Source organism: Sinocyclocheilus rhinocerous, unplaced genomic scaffold (assembly GCF_001515625.1).
Source record: "Sinocyclocheilus rhinocerous isolate Xijiao unplaced genomic scaffold, SAMN03320098_v1.1 scaffold1915, whole genome shotgun sequence".
NCBI lineage: Eukaryota > Metazoa > Chordata > Actinopteri > Cypriniformes > Cyprinidae > Sinocyclocheilus > Sinocyclocheilus rhinocerous.
Window position 1 is genome coordinate 84,832 of NW_015639873.1, and position 13,701 is coordinate 98,532.

At 35.6% G+C, this 13,701-nt stretch overlaps 1 protein-coding gene across 1 annotated transcript in view; it reads right to left on the minus strand.

Annotated features, from left to right (window-relative positions):
* mlxip (MLX interacting protein) overlaps window positions 1-13,701 on the minus strand; it is a 25,329-nt gene that overhangs the window by 6,834 nt on the left and 4,794 nt on the right. Inside the window, exons 2-12 of the mRNA XM_016568174.1 lie at window positions 12,167-12,273; window positions 11,990-12,075; window positions 11,746-11,835; window positions 11,242-11,283; window positions 8,000-8,059; window positions 7,338-7,356; window positions 7,169-7,254; window positions 4,367-4,883; window positions 1,793-1,887; window positions 551-671; window positions 357-463 (exon numbers count right to left, since the gene is read on the minus strand). Coding sequence (XP_016423660.1) covers window positions 357-463; window positions 551-671; window positions 1,793-1,887; window positions 4,367-4,883; window positions 7,169-7,254; window positions 7,338-7,356; window positions 8,000-8,059; window positions 11,242-11,283; window positions 11,746-11,835; window positions 11,990-12,075; window positions 12,167-12,273 — 1,330 coding nt within the window. The remainder of the gene's footprint in view (window positions 1-356; window positions 464-550; window positions 672-1,792; window positions 1,888-4,366; window positions 4,884-7,168; window positions 7,255-7,337; window positions 7,357-7,999; window positions 8,060-11,241; window positions 11,284-11,745; window positions 11,836-11,989; window positions 12,076-12,166; window positions 12,274-13,701) is intronic.

Here is a 13,701-nt window from a genome sequence, read left to right on the forward strand (position 1 = left end):
GCTCTCTCTCTCTCTTGTGTGGTATTAATAAACTACATCATACGATATAAATATATAACAAAAAAAACATACAGAAGCATTTTTGCCCTCACATCTTATAACTGCATTCTCATAGGCTCCATAACAGTCAGTCGTCATCCAGCGTTAATCATTTGCATGTGTTATTTTTTCCATAAATTACCACTGGACCATTAATTGCAATAATGATCAAATACATCATTTTGTGCAATAATTTAATGTGCAAATAAATGTTTACATTTGCACTCTGCTTTGAAAGATGTAAATTAACCCTTTACATTTGCTGAATCGACATCGGTTTGGAAAACCATGGTAGAGTGTAATATCATGAACTATACCTGACTGGCTTCATTTTTGCCTGCGCAGGGTTTGAGGGGTGACTGAGGGCTCGGGACCTGCTCTGCTCCCAGAGGCGACCCTTGACCTGAGACTCGTCCGTCATGTGCTAAAGAAACAGAGAAAAGAAGCTTTCTCAGGAATCCTCAAGTCATTGAAACACGATAAAGACAAAGGGGATCGGGCTGAATTGAACCTGTACTTGCTGACTGTACGGATGTCTTGTTGTTGGATATAGTTGTGGCAGTTTCCTCTTTGGGTACGATTAGTTGTGGCGACTTCTGTGTCTGAGGGAGAATATGAAAACCAGCGGAACCCTGCAAGGCAGTGCGATTTCTTTTTATATTGTAATTATGCATTGCTTGGGGTAAAGTGAATTATTGTTTACCAGGGTTGAGCAGAATTCAAAATGTAAGAGTTGACTCCCATTTAATTTATGAATCAGAAACTGAACAGACCACACTCCAAACAGAATGGTGGAATTATAGGAATTTACTGAATTGCAATTCAAATAAATTGTACATGCGCACTATAGAAAAATGGGCATGAAAACGTTTTCTGTTTAAAGACTCCCAAGAAGCTGCTTGGTTAGCAGTTTTCTTTCTAAAGAAGACCTATATTCTATTGAGCTAGGAAATTAGGATGGGGCATTAAAAAAAAAGAAAAAAAAAAATAGTATGTCTATTTTATATTACAAAAAAAACTAACTGGCCCTTAGTTTACATCACAGCCATGCACCCTGATTTACTAATTATTTAGTAAATAAGATGCAATAAATTGATCAAAACTTACATTAAAGCATTTATAATAAATATTTCTATTTCAAACAATTCTGTTCTTTTGAACTGTCTAATTATTAAAGAACTCAGAAAAAATGTATCATTTCGTTGTATCGTATCGTTTCCACATTATGTTACGCAGCACAAATATTGTGCAGCACAACTGTTTTCAACATTGATAATAATCAGAAATGTTTCTCGAGCAGCAAATCAGCATATTATTATGATTTCTGAAGATCATGTGACACTGAAGACTGGAGTAATGATGCTGAAAATACAGCTTTGTGTCACAGAAGTAAATTACATCTTACAATATATTCACATAGAAAACAGCGGTTTTAAATTGTAATATTTCACAATTTTTACTAAACTTTTGATCAAATAAATGCAGCCTTGCTGAGCATAAAAGACAAAAAGCATGAAATAAAAACCTTACAGACCCCAAACTTTTGAACAGCAGTGCATGAATTATATTTAAAAAAATTATTTATATTTATTTATTTTCTTAAATTCTAATTTGAATTACAATTCAGCATTCTTTCTGCTACCTCGATTCGAATTTATTTGGAATTCAAACATTTCTCTCAAATCAGTTCTGAATGGTACACAACCCTGTTCTACAGACGGCGAGGATAGGACATGAAGGATGAAAGGCTTACACAGGGAATACTGGAGGGGGCAATGACCATACCAGTGCTGGGGACAACATCAGCGCTGAGAGGGGACTGAGTGACAATCACAGCACTGGAGGGACCTGGGAATGGTTATGATGGGAGACGGATAGGATGAGAACACATTTAAAGCCTACTGCAGTTTTCTGCATGATGTTTGGAGATCCATTCTAGTTCCACTATTAGATGAACTTGTACCTCAGTGGCAGATCAGCAGCTTGTGTTGCTGTGTGTCGTAATTAGGACTGCCAAACAGGGTAATTAATCTTAATTTAAGCATTAACAAATAAAAGTTTGTGCAGCTATTAGGTTCTGCAGGTTGTGTGGATGACACTCTCAGCTTAATTAAAGCGACAGGGCTCTGCACTGCTTCACTCACACAAAAGATGCTGCCATTCTCAAACTGCATACGAAACACAGAAGGCAACACACACACACACTTAATGCAAACAATCTTGCGTGTGTAAAGACGCTGCTGACGTTGCTTTTCTATGAACGATGGCGTTTCGCTTATTTCGTCTGTTGAGCAAAGACGATATTCAATTTCTCCATAAAAAAAAACTTTTTTTGACTTTTGTGATTGACTTGTTAGACTTCTCCTCTGGATTTAATTCAGAAATAAATGACCGATAGCGAGAGGTCTTCTCCATTAATTACTTAAAAATAAAAACTGCAGAAATAGAGGGTCTGTCATCTTATGGCACCTTGCACATGTCCAGTGTAAGAAAAAAAGATAGTCATTTTAACAGTAAAAGACTGCAAAAAAGGCTAGAGTAAAAACCTGTTCATTGGTAGGTAAGTTTCCTTACTCTACATGGTGAAAACTAATACATCTGAGACATTGCATGTAATTTTACGGTAAAATACTGTTAAATGTATAGTTTTTGAAGTAAAGAGAACGCCTCATAGAAGTCGTTTTATATTATAAAACAGATAGTTCCGGTCCTTGATTCTGATTGGTTGAACCACGTTAGAAGCTGTTGTAAATTACTCTACAAAGTAACATACACCTTTGTTTACGTTTGTGTGTTGCTCGGCAACCACTTTGTTGCAACCACAACTGTTTCTGAGGAGCTACATTGTTTGGTGGAAGAATACAGTTTTTATTAATATCATTACACTTTATTTGCTCTGTTTTATTCTGTGAAACCTTACTACGTATATGGAATAACCGTTTTATAAAAGCAAGAAGCCCCGTGAAGCCGTGGTTTACAGTGAATTTATAACAGCTAAGGGGCGTTGTTAGGCACGACACGAAGTTTTTTTTTTCTAATCAGTTATATGCACATTAAGCTTTTATGTATCTTATGTTGTTAAATTAACGTTCACTGCATTGTTTTAGTGTTGTGTGCATTACCGTGATGGTGTTTTGTGTGCGTATGACACTGGGTTCCTTCCAAATATTAGTATTCACCTCAGCTTGTGGAAAAGCTGTGATGAACTCTTGTAAATCTTAGACAACTATTATATTATGGAGCAGATGCTTTCCATTTGTAACTGTAGCATCTGTTGTCCAACTGAACTAAAGAGGTATTTCTATTTAAAAAAGCAAAACGAGGATGGGGGCGGTGGACAAGTAATGTGATTAGGGGTGCAACGGATCACGAAACTCACGGTTCGGATCATATTTTACGGTTTTTGAGTCTTTTTTCGGATCAGCAAACAGGGAGGGGGGGTTTAGTGGGGTGAAACAAAAGTAACTTTACTTTCCAAGTACTTCTTCGATACCACAGCAGAAACTACTGGCCTAGCAGTGAACAGTTTGATCAGTAACAAAACAGGAACAAACATAATAGATAAGTACAACAGAACAAATTACAATTAAAATAAGGTCTAACAGTAGCATTCAAGTACAGAAATGTAATAATTAAGTGCAAAATAACACTGCATAGTGTTCACTGTATTAATTTAATATAGATTAATCTTTGTTTTTGTTGTTTAACATAAATTATAAGACTGCAGCAGCCATTTATAGACTGATACACATCCGATTTCTGTGTGCTTACGTTCATTTAAGACATTACAGTCTGTTTACGAGGATACATCATTTTGTGTCTGTTCAAGCAGGAGATGTGAAAGAGAACCGAATTCTGTGTTTGCACACTGTCTGACGCAGTTTGTGCGTAATTACCGAAACAATTAGCCTCTTTTTGCACTTGAATGTTTAAATTGGCAAGACTTAAAAACAAATGCAAACGATAAACTTTTACTCTGCGATGGTTAAACATGCGTGCGAACTAAGATTCGTAACGCCCCTAAATAATTGTATGATGTATGGAGCGAACACCAGTAACACTGACTACCGCCTAAGCCTAGTGAATTATAAATGTAAAAAAACATTTATAGCATTTTGGTATATTAACATATTTTTAGATAAAGAAATATACCGTTTTCAACCTGTAAAACACACATTTTCCATTTACATTTGTTAAAACTGAAAATACTGCTACCGTACTTTTTACAGTAAGGTTCTAGTGGCAACCACAGCTACCTCTTTTTTTCTATGTTTTTACAGTGCAGCGTGAGCATGTTAGAAAGCCTGCTTTGAGGAGAGGCACAAACCTGTGAGTATGAGCTGAGGAGATGGCAGCGGGACAATCGGTCTCTGTGGATGTCTGGCCTTTTTGCTAGAGACAGGAGGCAGAATGGATTTGGGCAAGGCGAAGTTGACCGGCTGTGAGCTGAGTGAGGCGGAGACCGCAGGCTGTGGAGATGGTGCGGTGGGCAGCTCAAAGCTTGATCTGTGACTGAAGGTGGTGGCTGCATCAGTGGGAGTTACTGTGGAAGGGGCAGTGTGCGTGATTACGGACGGAGCCGGGACGCTCGGGACTGTATTGACGGTGGAAACACCTCCACACTGGAGAGGCTGTGGGACTGCTGGGACAGGAGGAGCTGGCGGTGGGATGGAGGGGGTCACTTGCTCTGGGAAAAGAGGCATGTAGGTTTGTTGGTAGGACGGGCCAACAGCGTTACCATTATCCTGACTGGCGACTGAGAGGTGGCTGGGCAAAGGAACAGAAGGGATGAGATGGTAGTCCAGCGGCAGAGAGGGAAGCTCAGTGGAGAGCGGCATGGGAGCCTAACAAACAACACACACCAAAATCAGCTCACTCTCACAGAGACAACAGACCTCTCTTGTGAGCACACCATTGTCTGGGACAAACAAACACTGTATCTCACAAGTAGGGATAAACCATATGTGACCCTGGAGCACAAAACCAGTCATAAGGATCAAATTTATGAAATTGAGATATATACAGCATAAATAAATAAGCTTAGTTTCCATTGATGTATGGTTTGTTAGGATAAGACAATATTTGGCCGAGATACAACTATTTGAAAATCTGGAATCTGAGGGTGAAATTTATTTTTAAAATATTGAGGAAATCATCTTTAAAGTTGTCCAAATGAAGTTCTTAGCAAGGCATATTATTGATCAAAAACTAAGTTTTGATATATTTACGGTAGGAAATTTACAAAATATCTTCATGGAACATGATCTTTACTTAATGTCCTAATGATTTTTGGCATAAAAGAAAAATCGATAATTTTGACCCATACAATGTATTGTTGGCTATTGGTACAAATATACCCCAGCGACTTAAGACTGCTTTTGTGCTGCAGGGTCACATATAGTTAATATCTGCAATATGTTTGCTATTATTTGTATGAACTGCGGTATAAGATACAATACATTAATACTTAACACTATAATGCTTAAATTATCATGATCAAATTTACTACACGCCTTCTGTCATTTGATTGACAGTTCATAGCTTTTTAGCAAATTAAAAGCCTTTTGGTATCACTGTAAAGCTGTCCACCATCATGTCATAGTTCATGTGCTCCTCGCTAAGAGATCGTGTGAAAATGTCTTTATTGATCTGTAATCTATTGCTGCACTCATAATTAGTGTGAAAATTATTAAAAGTTGTTGGTGTTTTATTGCCGCTAGTGTGCATTTCAGTTGGAAACAGCAGTAAATGCATGTAAATGCACACTTTTGGAGATTTGCAGAAATGTAAAGGCATGTTTTTCCAGTGAGCCTGCGTTGGATTTAATGCAGTTTTTATTTGATCATTGGCCTTTTAAAGAACTGTGCCAGTATGCTAGTTTTACGCTCCCTTCTTGCGTCACAACTTGTAGGCATGAAAGCGTTACAGATATTATAATAGTGTCTACAATTTAAAAAAATTACTTTTACGTCATCAGTAATAATTGTTCATGCAAGTCCTCACTATAAAATGTTTTAGTAAAACAGTTGCGGTGATAAGTTTACATATACCTTGCAGAATCTGTAAAATGTTAATAATTTTAACAAAATAAGACAGATGTTAGACTTCTAAAATTGCTTTTTTTTATTTTTATTTAGTGCTGCCCTAAATAAGCTATTTTACATAACAGATGTGTACATATAGTCCACAGACAAAATAAGTACTCCGTTTACACAAATGTTACAAAGTTTACATTCACTTGATTCTTAATACTGTGTGTCGTTAGCCAGATGATCAGTGGCTACGTTTCTGTGATAGATCTTCATGAATTGGGAAGCAAACAAAATTTACATTTATTAACAACAGTAACATGTGCAAAAGTTTTATGTAGAAAATAAACATTTTCTACTCTTATTAAATGTACCATTATTCTTCTATAGTATTACACTGAACTGACCGACAACTCGAAAAAAAGTTTTTTTTTCCAAGGCACTTTGTGACTTTTCTTATTTCATACACAAAAAGTGCAAAACTCTTACAAAATAAGATTTTTTTGATGATTTGATATTTTATAATAGTGATTTTATAATTTCAAAATATAAAGCAAAAAGTAGAAATGAATGACTAATAAGACAATAAGTGCTCCTCTGCTGCCATCTACTGGTTATAGTGGTAATTTGATGTGTTTTTTTATTATAATAAGTGTTTGTTTACCACAAAGTATATTTTGGTCATCCCGTTAAAAATAACATTTAAACTGGATCATTTTTAGAGCTTTAAAGTGCTGGAAATGGAAAAAATGGTTGCAGTCTGGAGCCCTGAATAAACGTTTTGAACAACTATCATATGTCAAGTCCCAGATGTTGTGGATTATCCAGGTAACGACACGCATTAAGAAAGTGTATGTAAAGTATTTTGTGTAAATTTGCTTTGGTTTATTCATGGGCAGTACTTAAAAACATGCAATTTTTACGATCCTTTTGAACATTTAGCACAGTATTAATTAGACTACGCAGACATGGTCAGTTATGCATAATCTGTAATCATTCTAATGGGTTACAATGTTTCATAATTATCATGAAGCAGCTGTTCATTGGTGGTGGAGGACAGGAAGTGCATATAAAGTAGGAATCGGTGAATGGGTGGTTACCTGTGTTTGGGAGCTGCTGCTGGTTAAGGCAGTGACTGCTGGGGCAGTGGTGGGGAAGGCTGGCGGACGCAGGGTGTGAAACAAATCTAGTTACAAAAGCACAAAATAGTAAAAAACCTTTGAACAACATTACAACAAAACGTCTGATCCAGTGGGTTAACTCTCGAACTGCTCCGACAGATTCCAGACTGATTTATGATATCATGTTCCACAAAATTATTTGACTAATTCACTGATTCAAAATGAACAGCTAAAAGAGTGATTTAGATGTAAGGATGTAAGGAAGTCTGAAATAATTATGATTGTTTTTGTTTTGTTTTTGAAAGAAGTCTCTTATGCTCATAAAGGCTGCATTTATTTATATAAAAACAAAAAATACAACTGTAATAATATGAAATATTATTACAATTTAAAATATCTATTTTAACATTTTAAAGTGTAATTTATTTCTGTGATCAAAGCTGTATTTTCAGCATCATTCCTCCAGTCTTCAGTGTCACGTGATCTTCAGAAATCATTCTAATATGCTGATTCGCTGCTCAATTATTATCGCTGCTCAATTATTAATAATTATTCGTATTGTTATCAACAACAAATGTGTTTTTTCTGCTTAATATTTTCTTAGAAACCATGATACATGTTTTTCAAGATTCTTCAAAGTTCAAAGAACAGCATTTATTTGAAACTGAAACTTTTTGTAACATTATAAATGTCTTTACTGTTACTTCTGATTAATGTAATGCATCCTTGCTGAATAAAAAGAATACTTTTTTTTATTACTTACACCAAAGTTTTGAATGGTATTGCATCATGGTTTCCATGGAAAGCAGCAAAAAAAAAAGAAGTGTCTGGACACACTTCCCCAAAGAGAGAAAACTGTTCCTCCGCACCCTTGGGGAGGTCAAAATGCAACAAGCAGGCCATCAACAGACACACTCAAGGTGCATGCAGAGACAGATGCAAGCATCAAGCTACCAGTCAGTTAGGACACAAGTTACTCACTTTATGTTTCTTAAAGGGATAGTTCAGCCAAAAATGAAAATGTGCTGCTGTTAGTTTTCTCACCCTCAGGCCATCCAAGATGTAGATGACTTTTTTATTCAGTAGGACAGTAAAGAAGATTTGTAGCTGAAACTCTGCTCCTTGGTGATTCATAAAATGCAAATCAGTGGCTACCAGTTTTTAAAAAAATAAAAAGGCCTATCAAGAAACACAAAATGACGATATATTGCGGTCTTATGAAGCGAAACAATCAATCTGTGCAAGAAACGGTCCGGAGTGACGTCTGATTCACGAATGAATCATTCTTTTGAACTGGTTCTTTTTGGTGAACTAGTTGAACCAGTGAAATGAAGGTTTTTATAGTTTCTAAGACTAGTTTTTTCTTTAAGACTTTATATGCTTTAGGCATGTAAAACATCCACGTAATGATGTTGTAAATAATATTCAGCTTCTTGCTCAGGCAATTGTTTCGCTTCATAAGATCGTCAGGAGCCACGGGTATTAACTTTATGTTCCTTGATATGCTTTTTTTAATTCTCAAAAACAGGTAGCCACTGATTTACATTTTATGAATCACCAAGTAAAAATCTTCTTTACTTTTCTACTGAATAAATTATGTAAATTAACAGCATTTTTTCATTTTTGGGTGAAATGTCTCTTTAAAAATCCTTTTGCTCTACAGGCTAAACCAAAATTTAAAACACCGTAAAGTACCCCCTGCGATTTTAAGTTAATATTTAGAGAATTTAAGGACGCATTTGCGGTTCTCTGATGTTGGTTATTAGTCACATGGCATGTATGCAAACATGATACAGGGCTGCACGACTTATTATGAATATTTTGTCATACACTGCCATATTTAACATTTATATTTAATGTGAAAATGTCTCATATTTCTACTGCGGAGACATCCAGACTCAAAGAACAGCAGACTCTGTAATTCTGATGCAAATAGTTCCTTCCATTTTTACAAGAACCAACCAACACTAAAAGTTACAATGCAATGCTTTTTTTTTTTTTGCAGAATATTGACCAATGCTATAATCTCCCATGCACAAAAAAATGATGGAAATTATGCAAATGTGAATATAAAAGTGAGCATAGCGCACATTGCGTTCCCAAATGCAGGTTCCAAAATGCAACTCACAGCGCTTGCACAGATGGAGTTTGTGAGAAGCACCCTTGGGTTAAACCACAAGCAGTGTCCACTCGATCCAAGCGAAAGCTGATATATTTTCAAAATATAGTCCAAAATATAAAGCTAAGTATTTGTGTGGATAGATGTGGACAGTCTCAGGTTTAATATCCTCTTCCAGTTCTTGACAAACATCTCCAATGCATTCTTGTCATTCACTACAGGCTCAAACAGATTTTGGAAATGCCATTTGGCTGTAAATAAACTGACTTCATTCCAGTCGTGTCTAGCCGGCCAACCCTCCATGATCTGGCTCTGACTGAGAGCTTCTTTATCAACTTTGCCTTTATCCATATGACATACTGTACATGTCCTGTCTTCATGCAAATACAGCTACAAACCTTCTGTGCTCCACTCTAACCTTCAGTCTTATAATCATCGGTCTTGTTCTTTTCCACTGCCTAGAGTCTTGGACCAAAAGCAGTTGAAGACTGCCCAAGACAGTCAACAAGGAGTCAAAATTAACTTTTTCCAAAGCCATTTCAATGTCCCTCAACATCAGCCTACCTGAGCACAATCACAAAAGAAACTGAACGATGCAACCTTTAAACAAGGCACCTGCTCAACAACCATTATGCAATTACTATACTAAACTTACAGAGCACCTAAAGGGACATGGTGATGATTAAAAGCACACACTAAATTTCTTGGGGTTATGCAATAATTTTGTGAGAGGATGCAAAGGGGAATGAGCAAAAGCATTGAGATGCAATTTTTCCTCCCATCTCATATTTTTGTCCATCACCATGTCCACTTAGGGGCTTTGTTTCTAAACCACAATATATAATCTATATTGTAATTAGGGGTGTGCGATATTTACCATCTGCAATTGCTGTTTTAACGATATGCGAGCTGACATTATCGAGTGTCACTCACTTTGCAAAAAACAAACAAAAACATGTCTTGAAAGTACAAAAGCCTATATAAGTGATGAATCCGATTAGAATGCCACTATAATTCAAGTTACGAAAGCCAAAAATATCCCTTGTTTGGGTTTGTTTTTTTATATCTTTATAGTTGAGTAATATCACACAAGCTGTTTTCCTAAATATTAACACGCGAGCATGATCGCAAATATGATATTACATTTATACAACAGTTCAATGAACAATTAGTTAATATTGAGAGAGTTGCATTTTTTCTGTTTCGCCAATGAAAATAGCTCCAAACCAAGCCGAAGCAGAACATTTGTGCACCTCAGAGAAACCCTGCAGTGTTTTGTTTCTGAAAGAATCATTTGAGTCAATGATTCAATAATCCATTCAAAAAGACAGTCACTTGCTTCATTTCTAAATGAATCAGCCATTTTGAATGAATCGCTTGAATGATTCAATGACTCATTCACTCATTAAGACAGAGACTTGCTGCCACCTACTGGTTGGTTTTAGTGTCATATTTATTTATCCATGAAAGGCTTAAACTAATCAAGGTACCAGCACAAAGCCACACTCAGCAAAATATTGTTTAATTACTTTATCAAAAAAAAAAAAAAAAAATTAAGATATACTTTGTCAATATCGCACACCCCTAATTGTAATATGCTACTAAAACCATTTACAATTCCTTATTATACACACATTATATATAGATATGTGTGTGTGTGTGTGTGTGTATATATATATATATATAAACTAAGGTAATTACAACTGTTTTTCCTAAATTGTAAGACAGTACAGAGACTATATGCCTGACTAAACTCTCTTAGGCAGTGCTAATCTTTTTATAGGAATAAATTACAAATTGCAAACAAGTTAGTGTAACAAATAAAACAAAACAACTGCAATAACGGCATGCATGCACACACTTCCCTTAGATGCTAAATTCAAAGCATTATCAACTACAGCGAAAAATGTTAAAATATTCCTTTTAAAATTACCCTGAGAAGGCTGGACAGGTCTTCATCCTTGTGCTTCTGTAACTATAAATATGAATGTGTACATTATAATAAATATGCAACTGTAATAACATATTTATAAGTAGTTATAAATATGAATTTGAACAAGTTAAAATAAAGCAGTAAGCCCCGTGAAGCCGTGGTTTACAGTGAATTTATAACAGCTAAGGGGCGTTGTTAGGCACGAGCTGTTATAAATTCACTGTAAACCACGGCTTCACGGGGCTTAAATGATATTAATAAAAACAGTATTCTTCCACCAAACAATGTAGTTCCTCAGAAACAGTTGTGGTTGCAACAAAGTGGTTGCCGAGCAACAGACAAACGTAAACAAAGGTGTATGTTACTTTGTAGAGTCATTTACAACAGCTTCGAAAGCGGCTCAGCCAATCAGAATCAAGCACTGGAACTATCTGGTTTATAATAAGTGACAATACTTTATAAGTTACACTGTTAAAAGTTTAATGTGGGGGCAAATAAACTTACCCTTTTCTTGAAATATGTTCTCCATTTATGATATTCTCTGATCACGATTTCGATTCTCCTTTTCCAGTACTTTCCTTCTGTAGCGATCGCCTAGTTAACAGAAAAACATGGCATGAAGAGGCGTGATCTGACCTGAGAAATGAAAGCTGCAAATTCTTCAAAAAAAAAAAAAAATGGGTATGCATGTATTTAGACCTTCAGATCTGAAGAAACAGAAAAATATTTCTATAGTCAAACGACACACCTCTGTTGGCCGATGTACTCCCGAGTCCATATTTCCATCCAAAGGAGTGACAAAATGACACACAGGGTTCTGTCTCTTCTCCACATCTGCAGAACACAAGGCGTTGCAGACGGACATCACCAATTGCATTCGTTTCACCATTTCTGAGTAATCTGTGTGTTTAGGGGTTGGACTTACATTGCATATACCAGGCTCTCCAAATAGCGTTGTTGAGGCGAATCTTGTCTCTCCACAGCAGCTTGAGGCCTTTGAAGTTCTTCCATTTCGGTGACACCAACCTTCCACTTACAGAAACAACATAAATATGTGTGTTACCTTTTCTGAATCGCAAGACACAGGTGTAGCTGTGGTACTAATTTTAGGGCTGTTAGATCATGACATTTTGGGTGGTGATACATTGTCATACAAAAAGCTGCAATTAAGTATTTAATTGTTTTGTTCATGTCACGTGGAGACTAATTCACGACATTCAGAGCTCCTTGGATTCAACCCACTTTATTTTCCTGATCCATCTGAAATGAAATTATATTACATCATTTGTTTGTGACTCGTATTTGTTGTGTAGGATCCATGTACGACGGACTTGTGATTTGCTAATGATATTTCTGTACTTCATTTGGTTAGTCTAGTTAGTGCTGCTGTTGGAAAACGGGTCGGACAACTTTTGTATCCATATTACCCTGTCAACCTGAATTTTACAGTAATATGTATTATTCTTTTTATTTTACTATTGCACAATATTGTAATATGCATAACAGACATAAATTCACTTTCATGCATAATTGTGTTCTGACCTATAAAAGGAAAAGTTGCCATTATGCAAATAATGAAGTGTTTTAAAGCGCACAATAATCCAGGTATCTCAATTTTCAGTTGTGATTATCACCATAATCGCCTGGACTTGGTTTGCGTCTATGGCATCGTTTCATTTCTTGTTGTGTTGCATAACTACTGCACCACGTCAGTGTAATTTATTCACAATTTTTCCCATTGCTGCTGATATAAAGCCGTTTGGTCAATAAAGTATATCAGTTCTCTAGCTGTTTTACATAAGAATACTGCAATGAGATACTCTACACACAAAATAAATATCTTTATGTGAATTCTATTAATCAAATCATTAATGACTATAAGTAGCGATGCATGAATATTGGATTTTGCCGATATGCCGATATTTTTCAACTCATTTTGGCCGATACCGATATATTTCCTTTTCTTTGGAAACAACACCAAGTCTTTCCTGTACAGAGATTATAAACAAATTATTTTTCATTTTGGTTAGTTTTTAACAAAAACGTACTTTTGAGAATTAAATAAAACAATGAAGTTCTTTTATAACGAGACTACATTGAAAGCTTTGAAAATAACTAAAGCAATCCTTAACATTTTATTTGAATGTTTAACATTTGTAGATGGTCTAAAGCAAAAGAGTTTAGAATAATCTTTTAGAGATTCTTGTATTTAAGTTTTCATAATCCGGTTGAAAAAAAAAATACATATTACACATTAATGAATAAATCTGTATATATATATATAAATTATTTAATTTACAAGCGTCTTGTTTGTGATTTTTATTTATGTAAGCTATACCTTCTGACCTTTAAATCAAACCATACTCATGATTTTTTGACATCAACTACTGCTTTATTTAACCAGAAACACAATCTTAATGTTATTTGTGTATTTTACTTTCATTTTATTACAAGTAGGCC